This window comes from Oncorhynchus gorbuscha, linkage group LG12, assembly GCF_021184085.1.
Source record: "Oncorhynchus gorbuscha isolate QuinsamMale2020 ecotype Even-year linkage group LG12, OgorEven_v1.0, whole genome shotgun sequence".
In the NCBI taxonomy this organism is placed as follows: domain Eukaryota; kingdom Metazoa; phylum Chordata; class Actinopteri; order Salmoniformes; family Salmonidae; genus Oncorhynchus; species Oncorhynchus gorbuscha.
The window spans coordinates 59,678,773-59,695,533 of NC_060184.1; the positions used below are offsets into that span (position 1 = coordinate 59,678,773).

The 16,761-nt window shown below is 43.4% G+C and overlaps 1 protein-coding gene across 1 annotated transcript in view; it reads right to left on the bottom strand.

Moving 5' to 3' along the window:
* Window positions 1-8,052: 8,052 nt before the first annotated feature.
* The window catches only part of LOC123990206 (phospholipid phosphatase-related protein type 4), a 34,701-nt gene continuing 25,992 nt past the window's right edge, over window positions 8,053-16,761 (bottom strand). Inside the window, exons 6-9 of the mRNA XM_046290779.1 lie at window positions 12,098-12,271; window positions 11,592-11,888; window positions 11,249-11,422; window positions 8,053-11,075 (exon numbers count right to left, since the gene is read on the bottom strand). Of these exons, the coding sequence (XP_046146735.1) occupies window positions 9,966-11,075; window positions 11,249-11,422; window positions 11,592-11,888; window positions 12,098-12,271 (1,755 nt within the window). The 3' untranslated portion in view covers window positions 8,053-9,965. The remainder of the gene's footprint in view (window positions 11,076-11,248; window positions 11,423-11,591; window positions 11,889-12,097; window positions 12,272-16,761) is intronic.

Below are 16,761 nucleotides of genomic sequence, written 5' to 3' on the forward strand. Positions count from 1 at the left end.
ACAGTTCACTGGACACACTCAAAGACTCTTCAAATGCCTCAGTACTGCTGCTTCTGTTCCACAAAGCCTCTCAGTACAATGGCCAGAAGTGTGATGATATATATTATGTGTAGAGCATATCCTCTCTGAAAACATTTGCGCTTTTGTGAAATTAGCCTGCACTGATGTGTATGTAAAGCAAGCTAGGCTACAGTCAGTGCCTAGGACTCCAGAGAGAGACCTTCAGTCCAACACACTGTGAAGAAGCCATCTGTGACTGCAGCACTGTGGGACTGACCTGGTACCCTTGGAGCATGACAAATTGGCTTCACTGGTGGAGTATAGGACAACCAATTACATTCCACCATTTTCCTTGACTCCTCCACTGTTGACCGGTCCATTTAGCGCAGAGACTCGAGATGTTCTTGGGATGCAAATTGTGCTTTAACCTTTAACCGCTGACAGCAGCCATAGGCAGTTGTGTGGTAAAATATTGAGTCCAAAATAAGACGAGTTGTAAAGTAGTATGACATTATACAGAGATGGCGACAGTGTAATCAGATGCATCCATTTAATGGCTCAATAAGGTCATTTGATAAAGGTTGATGTAAATCCCTTCGGCAGATGTTGCACTTGCGTTGCGTTGTCATGGAAGTAAACCAGGAGGTCTGTTAAATCATTTGGCTCCAAAGACATTCTATCATTCCTAGTACCTTCAGAAGAGGTTGCGTGAAGCACATTCTGCACGTCTGCATAAGTCTGTAGGATGGTTTAGCAGAGCCAAAAACCTGCCGTCCAAGTTGAGTCTGATAAAAGCAATGTCCTAGTACTTAATTCCATCAAAGTAGTTCAAATATATTTGATTGAATAGTTCCTCAGAAATATACATATTTGAATAAGACATCAAACAGCGTCCCAAACGAGACTTATCTTGATGGCAAGTGAACAGTAAATTATTCAAAGAGCTACGATTCATAATTTAAAAGTACACATTCTAAATATCAACTATCTCATTCATAAAGATGCGGGGTTTGCCAAATTATTTAAGAGTGCATTACTTCCTGGCCTATATTGCGTCCAGAGAGTGGGTGGGTGAACTTGGCTGTGTGGCGCTTTGTAAGAAGCTGCTATACTGGGTACTATCACACCATTAACCAGAGCATGGAAGAAACCAAATACACATCTAAAAGTTATACAGCCAGGAAAAATAATTGCTTATTTCCAAGGTGTCGTGTCTTTGTAAAACGGACTGTGAAATGGCACAAATACAGTACATTAGATTACTGACCAAAGAACAACCACAAACACATCTACGCAGCACTAGCATGGTCAGGGTTGTCTTTCAGAGGAAACCCTGCTCCTGTTTCATTCTAACCCAACACACAGGGATCCTCTTTCCACTTACCATGAATGACCATGACAGCATGCCCAAGGTATAGAGGGCTTTGCATGGCAGGCTGTTTTTACATAATCAACTAGTGACACAATCCTCATTGGATAACACATTCACGACTGTGTGTGTGTGTGTGTGTGTGTGTGTGTGTGTGTGTGTGTGTGTGTGTGTGTGTGTGTGTGTGTGTGTGTGTGTGTGTGTGTGTGTGTGTGTGTGTGTGTGTGTGTGTGTGTGTGTGTGTGTGTGTGTGTGTGTGTGTGTGTGTGTGTGTGTGTGTGTGTGTGTGTGTAACTATACTTGTGGGGACCAGAAATCCCCACAAGAACAGTAAACAAACAAACCTATTTTGTCAGTCGCTGCAAGGTTAAGTGGTTCTTCTTGGCAGTTAGGGGTTATGGTAGAATAGTGTTAGGGTTAGAATTAGGTTGAAGGTTAGGGTTAGTTTTAGGGTTAGGAGTTAGGTTTAGGGTTAGGTTTTGGGGTTAGGATAAGGATTGGGGTTGAGGGATAGGGAAAATAGTATTTTGAATGGTTAGAAATTAAGGTTACATAAATAATATGGTTTGTTTCCCTTACATAAAAACAACATGATTTTCATGTGAAATCATGTGGTTTTGGAACACTTCACATGTGATAATATTTCACATTTAGTTTCACATGTGAATATTCAAATTTAACACGGTGCCTGGCAAACAAAAATCTGTCATTCAGATGTCCCCAGAACAGCCTCTGTGTTTTCAACTTACATATTTGATTACATTGTGTATGTCCATTTATACAGTAACTATTATTCAACATGGCTTCACCTGGGATTTGAACTAGCAACCTCTTGGTTTATGGCATTCAGATTTTCCTGCTATGCCACCATGCTTGCAGCAATGACTGATTTCACCTGTATTCCTACACTTTGGATTGAAGTAAATGTAATGAAGGTCGTCTGCTGTTTGAAGAGAGTCAGACCGAAAAGCAGCGTGTAGGTTACTCATGACTTTTAATGAAGCTAATGCAGTACATGAAATAACTGAAAATATGAAAACAACAAACGAGTGAAACTAAATACAGCCTATCTGGTGACTAACACAGAGACAGGTACAATCGCCCACGAAATACAACGTGCACTCAGGCTGCCTAAATACGGTTCCCAATCCGAGACAACGAGAATCAGCTGACTCCAATTAGGAATCGCCTCAGGCAGCCAAGCCTAACTAGACACACCCCTACTAATACACACTCCTAATTAATACAAACCCCAATACGAAATACAACATATAAACCCATGTCACACCCTGGCCTACCCAAACATAACAAAAACACAAGATACAATGACCAAGGCGTGACAGAACCCCCCCCCTAAGGTGCGGACTCCGGGACGCACCTCAAGAGCATAGGGAGGGTCCGGGTGGGCGTCTGTCCATGGTGGCGGTTCTGGCTCGGGACGTGGACCCCACTCCATAAATGTCCTAGTTCCTCCCCTTCGTGTCCTAGGATAATCCACCTTCTCCGCCGACCATGGCCTAATAGTCCTCATCCTGATCCCCACATAACTGAGGGGCAGCTCGGGACAGAGGGGCAGCTCGGGACAGAGGGGCAGCTCGGGACAGAGGGGCAGCTCGGGACAGAGGGGCAGCTCCGGACAGAGGGGCAGCTCGGGACAGAGGGGCAGCTCGGGACAGAGGGGCAGCTCGGGACAGAGGGGCAACTCAGGACAGAGGGGCAACTCAGGATAGAGGGGCAACTCAGGATAGAGGGGCAACTCAGGACAGAGGGGCAGCCCGGGACCGAAGCAGCCCGGTACTGAGGGGAAGCCCGGTACTGAGGGGAAGCCCGGTACTGAGGGGAAGCCCGGTACTGAGAGGAAGCCCGGTACTGAGAGGAAGCCCGGTACTGAGAGGAAGCCCGGTACTGAGAGGAAGCTCAGGCAGGTAGTAGGCTCCGGTAAATCCTGGCTGGCTGGTGGACCTAGATGATTAAGGTTGTCTGGCCGATCTAGAAGATCTTGGTAGACTGGCACTTCTGGCGGATCCTGGCAGACTGGCACTTCTGGCGGATCCTGGCAGACTGGTGACGCTGGGCCGACTGGCGGCGCTGGGCCGACAGGAGACTCCGGCAGCGCAGGAGAGGAGAAAGGCTCTGGCTGAGCTGAACAGGCGGGAGACTCCAACAGTGCAGGAGAGGAGAAAAGCTCTGGTTGCGCTGAACAGGCGAGGCGCACTGGACGCGCTGGGCCGACTGGTAGCACTGGTGGCGCTGGACAGACAGGAGACTCCGGCAGCGCAAGAGAGGAGAAAGGCTCTGGCTGCGCTAAACAGGCGGGAGACTCCGATAGCGCAGGAGAAGAGAACAGCTCTGGTTGCGCTAAACAAGCGGGAGACTCCGGCAGCGCAGGAGGGGAGAAAAGCACTGGCTGCGCTGAACAGGCGAGGCGCACTGGAGGCCTGGTGCGTGGTGCTGGAACTGGTGGTACTGGCGCGAGGACACGCACAGGAAGCCTGGTGCGGGGAGCTGCTACTGGAGGACTGGTGTGTAGAGGTGGCTCTGGATAGACCGGACCGTGCAGGCGCACTGGAGCTCTAGAGCACCGAGCCTGCCCAAGCTTACCTGGCTCAATGCCCACTCTAGCCCGGCCAATAGGAAGGGCTGGTATGTGTCGCAGCTGGCTCTGCACCCCCGTGCGCTCCATAGCATAACACGGTGCCTGCCCGGTCTCTCTAGCCCAACGGTGAGCACAGAGAGTATGCGCAGGTTTCCTACCTGGCATAACTATTCTCCCTTTTAGCCCCCCCCCAATATTTTTTTTGGGGTGACTTTCCGGTTTCCAACCGCGTCGCCGTGCTGCCTCCTCATACATACGCCTCTCCGCTTTAGCTGCCTCTATTTCCTCCTTGGGACGGCGATATTCTCCCGGCTGCTCCCAGGGTCCTTGACCGTCTAATTCCTCCTCCCATGTCCAAATCTCCAAATGATGCATTCTCTCCCATTGCAACTGCTCTTCACGATTAACAGGGAGAGTAGGCTCAGGTCTGTTTCCTGACTCAGCCACTCTCTCTCTGCGCTTTCCCCTGTTACCTTCAGTTTTCGCTCTGTATAGCAATGCTTTCCTTCTCGATTCCATACGTGTATAGCCCTCTTCGCATTGCTGTAGGGAATCCCAGGCGGGCTCCTGCACTCGCCCTGGGTCGGCCGCCCACCTGTCGATTTCTTCCCACGTCGTATAATCCTTGCTTCTGTTGTCCATAACGTCCACCTTCAGATCCTGCCAGTTCACACGCTGCTCGGTCTGTGAATCGTGGTGGGCGATTCTGTAATGAAGTTCGTCTGCTGTTTGAAGAGAGTCAGACCGAAAAGCAGCGTGTAGGTTACTCATGACTTTTAATGAAGCTAATGCAGTACATGAAATAACTGAAAATATGAAAACAACAAACGAGTGAAACTAAATACAGCCTATCTGGTGACTAACACAGAGACAGGTACAATACAACGCGCACTCAGGCTGCCTAAATACGGTTCCCAATCCGAGACAACGAGAATCAGCTGACTCCAATTAGGAATCGCCTCAGGCAGCCAAGCCTAACTAGACACACCCCTACTAATACACACTCCTAATTAATACAATCCCCAATACGAAATACAACATATAAACCCATGTCACACCCTGGCCTACCCAAACATATAACAAAAACACAAGATACAATGACCAAGGCGTGACAGTAAAGTAAATATCAGCATTGTTAAAAAATACACTCACGGAAATCTATTATATTTATCATAATGATTAATGAGTAACATTACAACTAAATAATATGTCCCTCCAACATCAGACAACTATACTGAAATCCCCCAAATTGCTTAACTAGGTAAATTAAATTAAATCAAATTGTATTTGTCACATGCCTCGTAAACAACAGGTGTAGACAAACAGTGAAACGCTTATTTACAGGCCCTTCCCCACAATGCAGAGAGAAAAATAGAAAAATCATAGAAAAAGTAATAACAAATATACAATGAGTAATGATAACTTGGCTATATATATACCCCATTACCAAGTCCAAGTTGATTACATTTCACACTATTTTAGCTGAGCAGCGTACCAATCACCTTAAAACCCATACAGTATGTTCACATGTATTTAACATAGAGTTCACATGTTAACATCACCTTTTCACATGTGAGGAGAATAACATGTTTTCACCTCATATGTGAATTGAAGATTCACTTGGAGTTTGCAGTTTTTCACGTGGAAAACGTTCACATGTGAAAATTGAATTTGCACTTTCACATGTGAAAAGGGTTCAAATACTGTCACATCTGTAATTGCATTGTATCACATGTTGAAATTTTGCATCCCCATGTTGTCACATCTATTTAACATGAGGTCATGTTTTCGCATGTGTAGTTTTATGTTATCAAATGTGGCTTACATTTTGACACATGCAATCACTTTAACTTCACATAAACTCACATGTGATCACATAAGATCATGTAAGGGTTGTGTGTGTGTGTGTCCAAACCCAGTTCACATGTGCGTGGTTGTATTGCAGCCAATACAGGTTTTTCCACTAAGCCTCTCTTCTTCTTGAGATCATTCCATTTCCTTCTCCAAGATAACATTTCCCTGAGAGGGTTCTCCTTTAATGTAGGTCAATTCAGTGACCTACATTGGACTCAACAATGATAATTACACATGGCAATGCTAACCAGGCCTGCTTCTCCTATACACTCTGTGAGATTCCCGTGTGTATGAGAGACAAAGAGAGAGATAAGGAGAGAGAGAGAGAAAGAGATGGACAGAGAGAAATAAAGAGCATGTGACAGAGATATAGTGTGCCGTGAGTGCGAGTGAGAGTAGCTAAGATAATATTTTTCTTCTTTGCCGGTCTGCCTTCAAATAAATGGGAAATGAATGCTAGTTTACTGAAGTTTAATAAAACGCTTTGTAGGTATGAATGGCTTTGGTGTTTGTCTCCCCCGCTATCCAATACAGGAGCAGAAAGGAAAGGAGATCTATGTCTCAAATGACACTCTATTCCCTACACTACTTTTGGCCGGGGCCCATAAGGCTCTGGTCAAAAGTGGCACATTATCTAGGGAATAGTGTGCCACTTGGCACACAGGCGAGATCTGTCTGTTATCTGACCTAGGTAATCCTGAGTCTTTCAGGAGGAGGCACAAAGCAGGTCTCTGATAACACTGAATGCTCGGATAAAACATCACCACCACTAACTCCTCCAGGCAGTGAAGAAGCCAGAGTTTTGTCATCAAGAGCTGCCACCTAAAGAATCTGACATGTTTAGCAGTAGAAGCTCCATGCTCTACAATGAGACAACATAACTGCAGGGAAGCACCAGATCAGTGATATGCAACTCACAAGATGTACTTTGGGTTGTAACTTGCACCAATATTGCACTTCAAAACAGAGGAGCAGGAATGCTGGGTTCTCTATAGCAAACATTTATTCCAATATTGAGACAACACACTATTGCCATCTACCCCGATACATGTGCACTGAATGTTCAGAAGGATTTGTGGAGATAAACCAGCCAAGGACATCCCAGAAAGCATGCAGAAGTCATTCATTCTCAATTTGCACCAGCTTTATCTAAATATCTTCTCTTTGACCACAGTGTAATAATAACAGCACACTTTTTAGATACCAAACATTGCCAACAATTTCATATATTGATTGAGAACCAGTTCTCATTTTCAGTTACAACCTATCAAATTAAAAAACAACCCGAAAAATAGGGACCTGATATGATAATATACTGTATATTTCGTTAAAAAGATTGTCAATCAACTTATTATTATTATTTTTATATAGGAACAATTGAATAAAGGCATTATTTACAATAATACTATGTTCTACAGCATCTCAAAATGACCATGCAGAGGGATACAGAGCTTAAATGAGTCGTGTAGAATAGGCTTGATGTATAAATACGTTCCGTTAAAGATAGCCTTTGGCACAAATAGTTCATTATTCAAAAGTAATAAAAGGAAAGAAAAGCAGTCTAAAAATACCTCATAGATCACAGTCTCATAACATTAGGTCAAATCCTTCTCATTGTAACTATGAATAAAACCCCAATTAGATATTACTGATATGCACCGTTTAATAATTAATACAGTATTAAGGTCATTGCAATGGAAAATTCTCTGAAGTATAAAATGGAATTGTAACCCAAGATAAAGCTGAAGTCAAAAGCAGAAGAAAAAGCCTGGAGTAAAAGTACACTCTTGTCATCAATAGATAACATGTACAAGTATCACCACTTTACCTTTACTGTGTCTACTCAACTGTAATATATACAAGGAGTGAACAGAATACCTCTGTCCTCTGCTACAGTGTAACTTATATCACAGAGAAGCACAGTGCTTTACAGAGACAGTTTCAGTCATGATACCCAAAGCCTACGAGTCAAATGCTACTAAGAAAGATGTGTAGAGAAAGTAGAAAGAGCATTTGAAACCGGCCAAAAAACTGCATGACAGTTTACACACACACACACACACACACACACACACACACACACACACACACACACACACACACACACACACACACACACACACACACACACACACACACACACACACACACACACACACACACACACACACACACACACACACACACACACACACACACACACATTTTTGAGTCTCAAATAGCACCTTATTCCCTACATAGTGCACTACTTTTGACCAGACCTCTATGTGCCCTGGTCAAAAGTAGTGTACTATATCAGGAATAGGGTGCCATTTCAGCCTAGCCTCAAAGACTAGACGTAACATACTGTAGTAAACATGAACCTGTGACAGTCAAATTAGTACGACATGTTACGTTTGGTATGGTTACATAAGATACAAGATTCCTTAAGCCAAAAACCAATGGACAGAGGTTGGTTGGGGTGGATGGCTCGGCATGTAGGGCAAACGCCTAGCAACTGAAAGTTTGCATGTTTGAGTCACATATTGACAATTTTAGCATTTTCGCTAATTAGCAACTTTGCAAATACTTACATTTTTGAGCTACTTTGCATCTATTTGGCATGTTAGCTAACCCTTCTACCTAACACTAACTCCTGACCTTAACCTTTACCCTAACATTAACCCCTAACTCCTAGCCTAGCTAACGTTAGCCACCTAGCCAGCTAACTAGCTAATGTTAGCCACAACAAATTGGAATTCGTAACATATCATACGTATTGCAAATTTGTAACATATTGTACGAAATGGATGATGGACATACACAAATGAATACATACCATACAAAATGTAAAGTATCATACCAAATGGAGGGAGACAGATTTGAATTTACTATGTCTACCCCTGAGTCTGAGTTGGCCATTTGGGATGTAGACACCATGAAAAATCATGTACGGTATGTTGGTAGAATAAAATCCAAACAGTATTATTGTGATAGAACAAACACAACCTGGTCATTGAATATAAAGGTGTAGGAAACACAGTTTTTGTGCAGTTCACAGCATATTTAATTTAGCTACAGTAGGAATGCTAAGCACTTATGGTCATTAACACAGTTTTCTCTAGGGAATGTGGCATCTATACAGAAAATCATACAAAAGGTAGTTCTCTAACTATATCAAGTTCCAAATGTTCTCTCTATTTATTTGTACTCTATGCACAGTATTTCATCTACATCCGGGGTGTCAAAAAATCTACATCCGGATTGGTGCCGTATGTCAAACATACGGCACCAATCCGGCCTGCGGGTGGTTTGAGTAAGAACTCAATGTACTTTACTAAATTACTAAAACTAAATCAAAACTGTGTAGAACTGATAAAGGACCTACATTCATACAGTTTCTTGCCTGTGTCTTGCCTGCTAATAATCCCCAAAATGAAAGCCAGACAGTCAGGGAGCATGGAAAATTCCAAAATTGATAGAGGACTACAGTATGCCTTGCAAATTTTAATGGCGTGGAAATATAACACATTTTTGAAGACCGAATGCGGCCCCTGGGGCAAAATCACCCTTGACACCCCTGATCTAAATAGTGTGGGTGGTTTAGCACACAGTTCAAAATTGTCTGCATTTACGATGCAGACAATTAAAAGATTATTGTTTCCACCTTTATGGTAGTATTGATCTTTGTGGAAAAAAAGGAAAACAAAAATTTGATAACCCACTTTTGAAAATATTTCAAATTGGACACAATTCCAGTGCTATTATGTTTCTATTAGAGTACATAAGAACATAGTAAACCGCTCTACAGGACCAAAAAGGTTGTGCTTTTGTGGGAACAATTACAAATATCATGCTGAATAAAGCCTGCTTTGTGACTAATAAAATGTATCTGGATACAACGTTTGGCGATGGATTGCCTCTTATCACAGATGCAGTGGAAGGGGTCAAACATCCCCAAGAGTGAAACAACCCCTCCCACTGACTGTTCTTTTCTTGAAAATTCTGTGAACATCCAAGTGAACAAGGGCAGTTTCCCAAATGGCATCCTCTTTCCTATATAGTGTACAACTTTTGACCAGAGCCCTATGAGTCCTGGTCAAAAGCAGGTACTATATAGGGAATACAGTTCCATTTGGGACACAGTCAAGTGACAATGCTCTTCCTCTACAAACCGGGTGTTGATGAAGTACCCTTGTAGAAAACGTTCCGGGTGTTATCCGGGCTGTTCCCTCGCTCTGGGATCAGGATGATGTTCCCTTTCCCTTTCCTCCGGAGTGTGGAGTCCCGGCTGGAGGCCACAGAGTGGGGCTCTGAGGGGACCTCACCCCCCTCTACTGGGGTCACTCTGATGGTGGTGATCCCCTGCTGCTGTTGGAGGGAGTGCTCCCCGCCCCCTGCGTTCTGTGTATTGGTGGCAGCAGTGGGATTTGCATGTCTCCTCCTGTCTATGGAGCCAATGGAGCCGTCCCTCATGGACAGGGACTCGCAGCTCTCTGAATCTCTATTCAGGTCATTCAGCTCGAATGACTGGCCCTGGCTGCATCCACCGATACCACCACCCCCACACTGGTCCTGGGACCTCCAGGTCTTCCAGGAACCCCCACTGCTAATATCCGTCGAAGGGGCGTGAACCATGGGGCGGTTGTTGTTGTTCTCGGGATGGGCGTCCACCCTCACGATGGCTCCAGTGCTGCCTGAGATGCTGCCCACGGAGCTTCCCAACGTGCTGCAAGTCGTGCCCATGGGATTTGGTTCATTCAGGGTTCTGTAGCGGAGGGACCCTCCGGTGTAGCCGTCCATGCAGCCCTCGTCCATGCTCTTGGAGTGAGTCTGGAGCAGACCCTGCTGTTTGGACATGGCAATCACCTGCATGATCCGCGGCTGCTGGCTGCCATTCATAGTCCTACATGGGGCAGTTGCCTTCTCAGCAGCCTTCACCCAGTTTACATGAGCTCCACTATTGCATATATCACCGCCGCCTACATCTCCCGCACCCATCTTGGGCGAGGGGTTGTTGAAGTTCTCATGGGTCTCCTCTGGGATATGGACCAGCTGTGAGGAACCAGGTCGGGACTGCATAGAGACTCTGGCCCCTCCTGTTATGCCGCTGCAGTCTCTGGGTAGTGTGGTGCTGGCCCCGGTAGCTAGCTTCACATACTGCGTTGGCAGATCGACCCCGTTGATCCCCACGGCTGAGGGCTCAGAGCTGTACCTCATGGAGTCCATGCTCCCCCGGTGGTGGGGTGACTGGGCCGCCGCCTCACCCTCCATCACCTAATAAGAAGAAGAAAAAGAGGAAGAAGACAAAAACATATTTATTTACTTTTATAGCTTTTTTAATTTCAGAAATATGCATTTCAATGTGTGTAAACATGAGAAGAAACAAGCATAATAAAAGCATATCATTAGTAGGCTACAACAATTGTAAATTGTATAAATTGTTTAACCTGCAGGGAGTGCTTTCGGCTCTCTTGATTCTTGCTCTTCCACTGAGAGAGGAGCTGTTTGGAGCGGGAGGAGTCCATGGAGGCATGGTGACTGTGGTGGATGGTGGCGTTGCGGCGTGTGCCGTCATCCATCGCTGGCGTGTGGACACGGGGGAGGGTGTGGCTGAACGTCACCTGAGGACAGCAATTTCTAACCTTATTTATTCAAAATCATTTTTTAAAATTATGTCACAGCAAAATGTTTTTAACAACTCTTTTTAGGAACCTGTAAAAATACTGAAAGACCAATAGAGTAAAGTAAAGTATGTTGAATATCTGCATTAAATAACAAGAACAAAGTCACCATGCTCTCCTTTCCCATGGGGCTGCGGGGCGAGGTGATGACCTCCACTTCAGCACTGGACCTCTTCAGGTTGGTGAGGGAGCCAGAGGAGGGATCTCGGTGGTGGGGGTTATGGTGGAGGATGCCCTCGGAGTGGGAGGTAGAGAGCCCGTCCATATTGGCGCTGCAGCTCTTCACCTGTAAATGGCGCATGGCCTCCTGGCTGATGTGGGGTATAGGACAGGGACCGCGGGGCTGGGGTGGAGGGCAGCTGCAGCTATCCTCACTGGGCTGGAAGTTCCCCACTGCGTAAAGACCCTGGAGGTAGAGGAGAGACGGAGCTTTACAATATTATCTCACATAACACACAATCTCTTCAGTGCAAATCCTTTTAAACAAACAAGTACTGTAGCAACTGTACATCAAATGATGATTATTCATCAGGAAAAGCGTTATCTGTAACAGTCTTTCTACCAAAAAACACAAATAATAAGTAGTATCTCTAAGAAAGTATCAGCAGAACATACTAAGTAGACAGCTATTCCCCCGCCCAGCAGAAAGCCCAGGTAGACATCAATAGCATGGTTCTTGTACTGGATGATCCGGGTCAGCCCACAAATGATGGCACAGATGACGAAGGAGAAGACCAGCAGAGGCTTCAGTAGTTTAGAAGACTCAGTAAGTGTGCTGTTGAAGTACATCTACAGACAGACCAAGGACACAAAGGCATTGTCATCATCAATAGCATCATTATCATTATCGTCGTTCATGTCATTATCATCATCATCAGCATCATCGTTGTCGTCGTTGAGGTCGTCATCATCATCATCATCATCATCAACAATTAACAATCAACATTAGCTTGTGGCTGAAATCCTTATGGAAATAATCCACATTGTCTGCAAGATTCCAAACCACAACTAGGCCTACATGAATGAATAACATTGCCATGTCTTTCCATTCAAACATTTCAACTAAGCACATTAAACAACACAGCTCCATACAAATACATTAATTTAGCTCTAGATGTTGCTGCAATGTCCTCTCCCCCTTATGAGAAGGAACTGCGTGTGTCCCAAATGGGATCCTATTCCCTATAATTGTGCACTATGTTGGACCATGGCCCATAGAGCTCTGATCAAAAGTAGTGCATTATGTAGGGAATATGGTGCCATTTGGGACACACAGTGTAGATTTGTATAGTATGGTCGTGTTCCAGAGCTGTGAGTCAGCATCCAGCATCCTCCCCCTCAGAGCGACTTTATTACAGCAGATTTATTACTGCCAGGCCCTACTGTGGACACAGCCAGCGCTCGATACTGTTCAGACCTGGGTTCAAATAGTATATTTTCCCCAAATATTTTCAGCGTTTGATGCACCAGGTAAGCTTGATCAAGTGTAGCTAAAGTTGTTGAAATACAACAAATACTATTTGAACCCAGGTATGCTACTGTCTCTTCTGTGAGTCGTGGCTAATGCAGCCTAGCGGCATGCATCATCTACCCTCAAGCACCTGAGGCTTTGAGTTCTTTAGTGTCTGTCAGCGTTTACAGACTCATCTACTATAGTGGTGCAAGGGAAAAAAAATGTTAGTCTAACCTTGAGGATTACTAGAGACTTTTATATTTATTTGGTCTGACAGTGTGATGTATTGGATGTGCTGTATGTGAAAACTAAAATACTATATAGACTACATAGCGGACCTAGAGTGCCTTTAGAAAATATTCACACCACGACTTTTTCCACATTTTCTTGTGTTACAGCCTGAATTTAAAATATATTAAATTGAGATTTTGTGTAATTTATTTTTACACACTATCCCATAATGTCAAAGTGGAATTATGTTTTTAGAAATGTTTACAAATTCATTGTGACTCGTTTCAGGAAACTAGGCATATGTCGCACGTCAATACTTCACAGGAGAGCCATTTTAATGTCAACTTTTATTTATTTACCATAAAGCGTTTTTTTTCTTCAGAAATGCCTTCTGGAACATGTGAACTTTCATGTGCCTTAATATCAAACTATGCCATCTGTAAATATGAAAACAATTGTTAAACTAACGGAAAAAGAGGGAACCTTCCCGTTAGCCATGATTGGTTGAGATAATGAGGGGGCTGGACATGCCAAGAGATGAGTTCGGATTGGTCTGCCATGTAGCGTGGTTCTGTCTTTACCATGAGCTGGTAATCCTTTCTAATGCGGCTTTTTGAAAGATATCATGTAGTAGAACTGCATAAGTGTTGCTCTCCACACTCTGGAGGACCGGATTACATCTCCAAACTAAGGGCAACCATTTAATATGTGACAGAGAGGGTTTAGCGTCCCTCCATGTATATGGGTAAGAGAGTCTAGCTAGCTAGTTTTTCAGTGTAGTAATATTATTAGTCTCTCAGAACCATTTGTATTGATAGTTACAGTCTAATATTAGCTAGCTAACATTGAATCTGGTTTGTTAACTACCCGCAGGTTAATGCAGAGAAGTAACGTTATGAGTTGGGATTATGGTTCATTGTTTAACTAGCTAAAAAATGGCAAAAAAATCATAATTAAATTGTTGCCAGCAGCACAGTTGCAGTCACCAACGCTCTGGATAACATTAAAACTGCCGAGCCAGCTCTGCTGGAGCGAGTAAAATGTTCAGAGTGACCTGTTCTCTCATTTGTGTCTGGAAGTAGCTAGCAAGTTAGCCAACATTAGCCAGTTAGCTTGGGTGCTTGACAGCTGTTGTTAGGTCAGAACGGTCAAATCAACTCTACTCCTCAGCCAGAGCGTCCAGTGTGCGCTCTGAACGCTCTGAGAGTGAAACGCTCTGAATTTATGAATGGACAATCTGACAACGCTCTGAGTTTACAAACACCCAGAAAACACTCTTGCACTCCAGATTAAATTTACAAACACACCCATAGTATAAACCAGCCTTTAGTCTTGAAATCTTTGGTTGTTTTATACATGGTCCCACATGGGAATCCATAAAGAGATGGGTGGGGCTAAAGCTTAAGAGGGTGTGAACGATGCTGAATGGGTGTACACAAAGAAGAGCTCTCCAGCATGTGTACTGAAACATTTAAGGGCCATTTTCTCAAAAGTGATTTTACAAGTTTATCAACTTTCAAAGCAGAATTACTTTCCCATTGTTCCTCAACTGTAGTGTATGATACACTATTTTCTAGCTCTGAGTCTCTACTTTTATCCAAAGTAAAAAACACATTTTCAAATATTGCTACATAAGACCAAATCGAGCCGGTCGTTCACATTTAAAAAATCAAAAGCTGAAATGTCTTGAGTCATTAAGTATTCAACCCTTTTGTTATGGCCTAAATAAGTTGAGGAGTAAGAATGTGCTTTAACATGTCACACAATAAGTTGCATGGACTCACTCTGTGTGTAATAATAGTGTTTAACATGATTTTTTAAAACAATGACTACCCCATCTCTACACCATAGGTACAATTATATATATGTATGTCGAGTAGTGAATTTCAGGCACAGATTCAACAGCAAAGACCAGTGAGGTTTCCAATGGTTCGCAAAGAAGGGCACCTATTGGTAGATGGATTAAAAAAAGAATCCCTTTGCGCATTGTGCAGTTATTAATTACACTTTGGATGGTGTGTCAATACAACCTGTCACTAAAAAGATACAGGCGCCCTTCCTAACTCAGTTGCCGGAGAAGAAGGAAATCGCTCAGGGATTTCACCATGAGGCCAATGGTGATTTTAAAACAGTTACAAGAGTTTAATGGCTGTCATAGGAGATAACTGACGATGGATTAACAACATTGTAGTAACTCCAAAATACTAACATAAATTAAGGAAGCTTGCACAAAATAAAGTAATACTGCAAAAAATGTGGCAAAACATTTTATATTTTGTCCTGAAAACATGACTGAGTACCACTCTTCATATTTTCAAGCATGGGGGTGGCTGCATCATTTTATGCATATGCTTGTCATCTGTAAGGACTAGGGAGTTTTTTAAGATAAAAATAAACAGAATAGAGCTAGGCACAGGTAAACTCCTAGAGGAAATCTTGGTTCAGTCTGCTCTCCAGCAGACACTGGGAGATAAATTCACCTTTCAGCAGGACAATTACCGAATATTCACTGGTTACCAAGATTTTGTTGCTTACCAAGATGACTATGATTTTTTTTGAGTGGCCTAGATACAGTCAAGTTAAATCGGGCTTGAAAATGTATGGCATGACTTTAAAATGGCTGTCTTGCAATGATCAACAACGAACTTGACAGAGATTGAATAATTATTAAAAGGATAATGGGGAAATAATGAACAATCCAGGTGAGCAAAGCTTTTAGAGACTTACCCAGAAAGACAAAGCTGTAATTGCTGCCAAAGGTGGTTCTAACATGTATTGACTCAGGGAGTTGAATACTTATCTAATCAAGATACACCGAACTAAAATATAAATGCAACAATTTGAAAGATTTTACTGAGTTAACAGTTAATTTAAGGTAATCAGTCAATTGAAATAAATGAATTAGGCCCCAATATATGGATTTAACATGACCGGTAATACAGATATGCATCTGTTGGTCTCAAACATGCTCAATGGGCGACATATCTGGTGAGTATGCAGGCCATGGAAGAACTGGGACATTTTCAGCATCCAAGAATTGCATTATCATGTTGAAACATGAGGTGATGGCAGAGGATGAATGGCATGACATTGGGCCTCAGGATCTGGTCACGGTATCTCTGTGCATTCAAATGGCCTTCGGTAAAATGCTATTGTGTTTGGTGTCCGTAGCTTATGCCTGCCCATACCATATCCTCACCCCCAACATGGGGCACTCTGTTCACAACGTTGACATAAGACAATTGCTCGCCCACACAATGCCATATACATGCCGTCTGCCATCGGCCCGGTACAGTTGAAACCGGGATTCATCCGTGAAGAGCATACTTCTCCAGTGCGCCAGTGGCCATCGAAGGTGAGCATTTGCACACTGAAGTCGGTTACGATGCTGGACTGTAAAGTAAAGTATTCAGACCCCTTTACTTTTCTACATTTTGTTAAGTTACAGCCTTATTCTAAAATGGATTAAAAAGTGTTTTTCCCTCATCAATCTACACACAATACCTCATAATGGCGGAGCAAAAACAGATTTTTAGACATTTTTGCAAATGTATAAATAAAAAATAAAAAACAGAAATACCATATTTATGGAAAA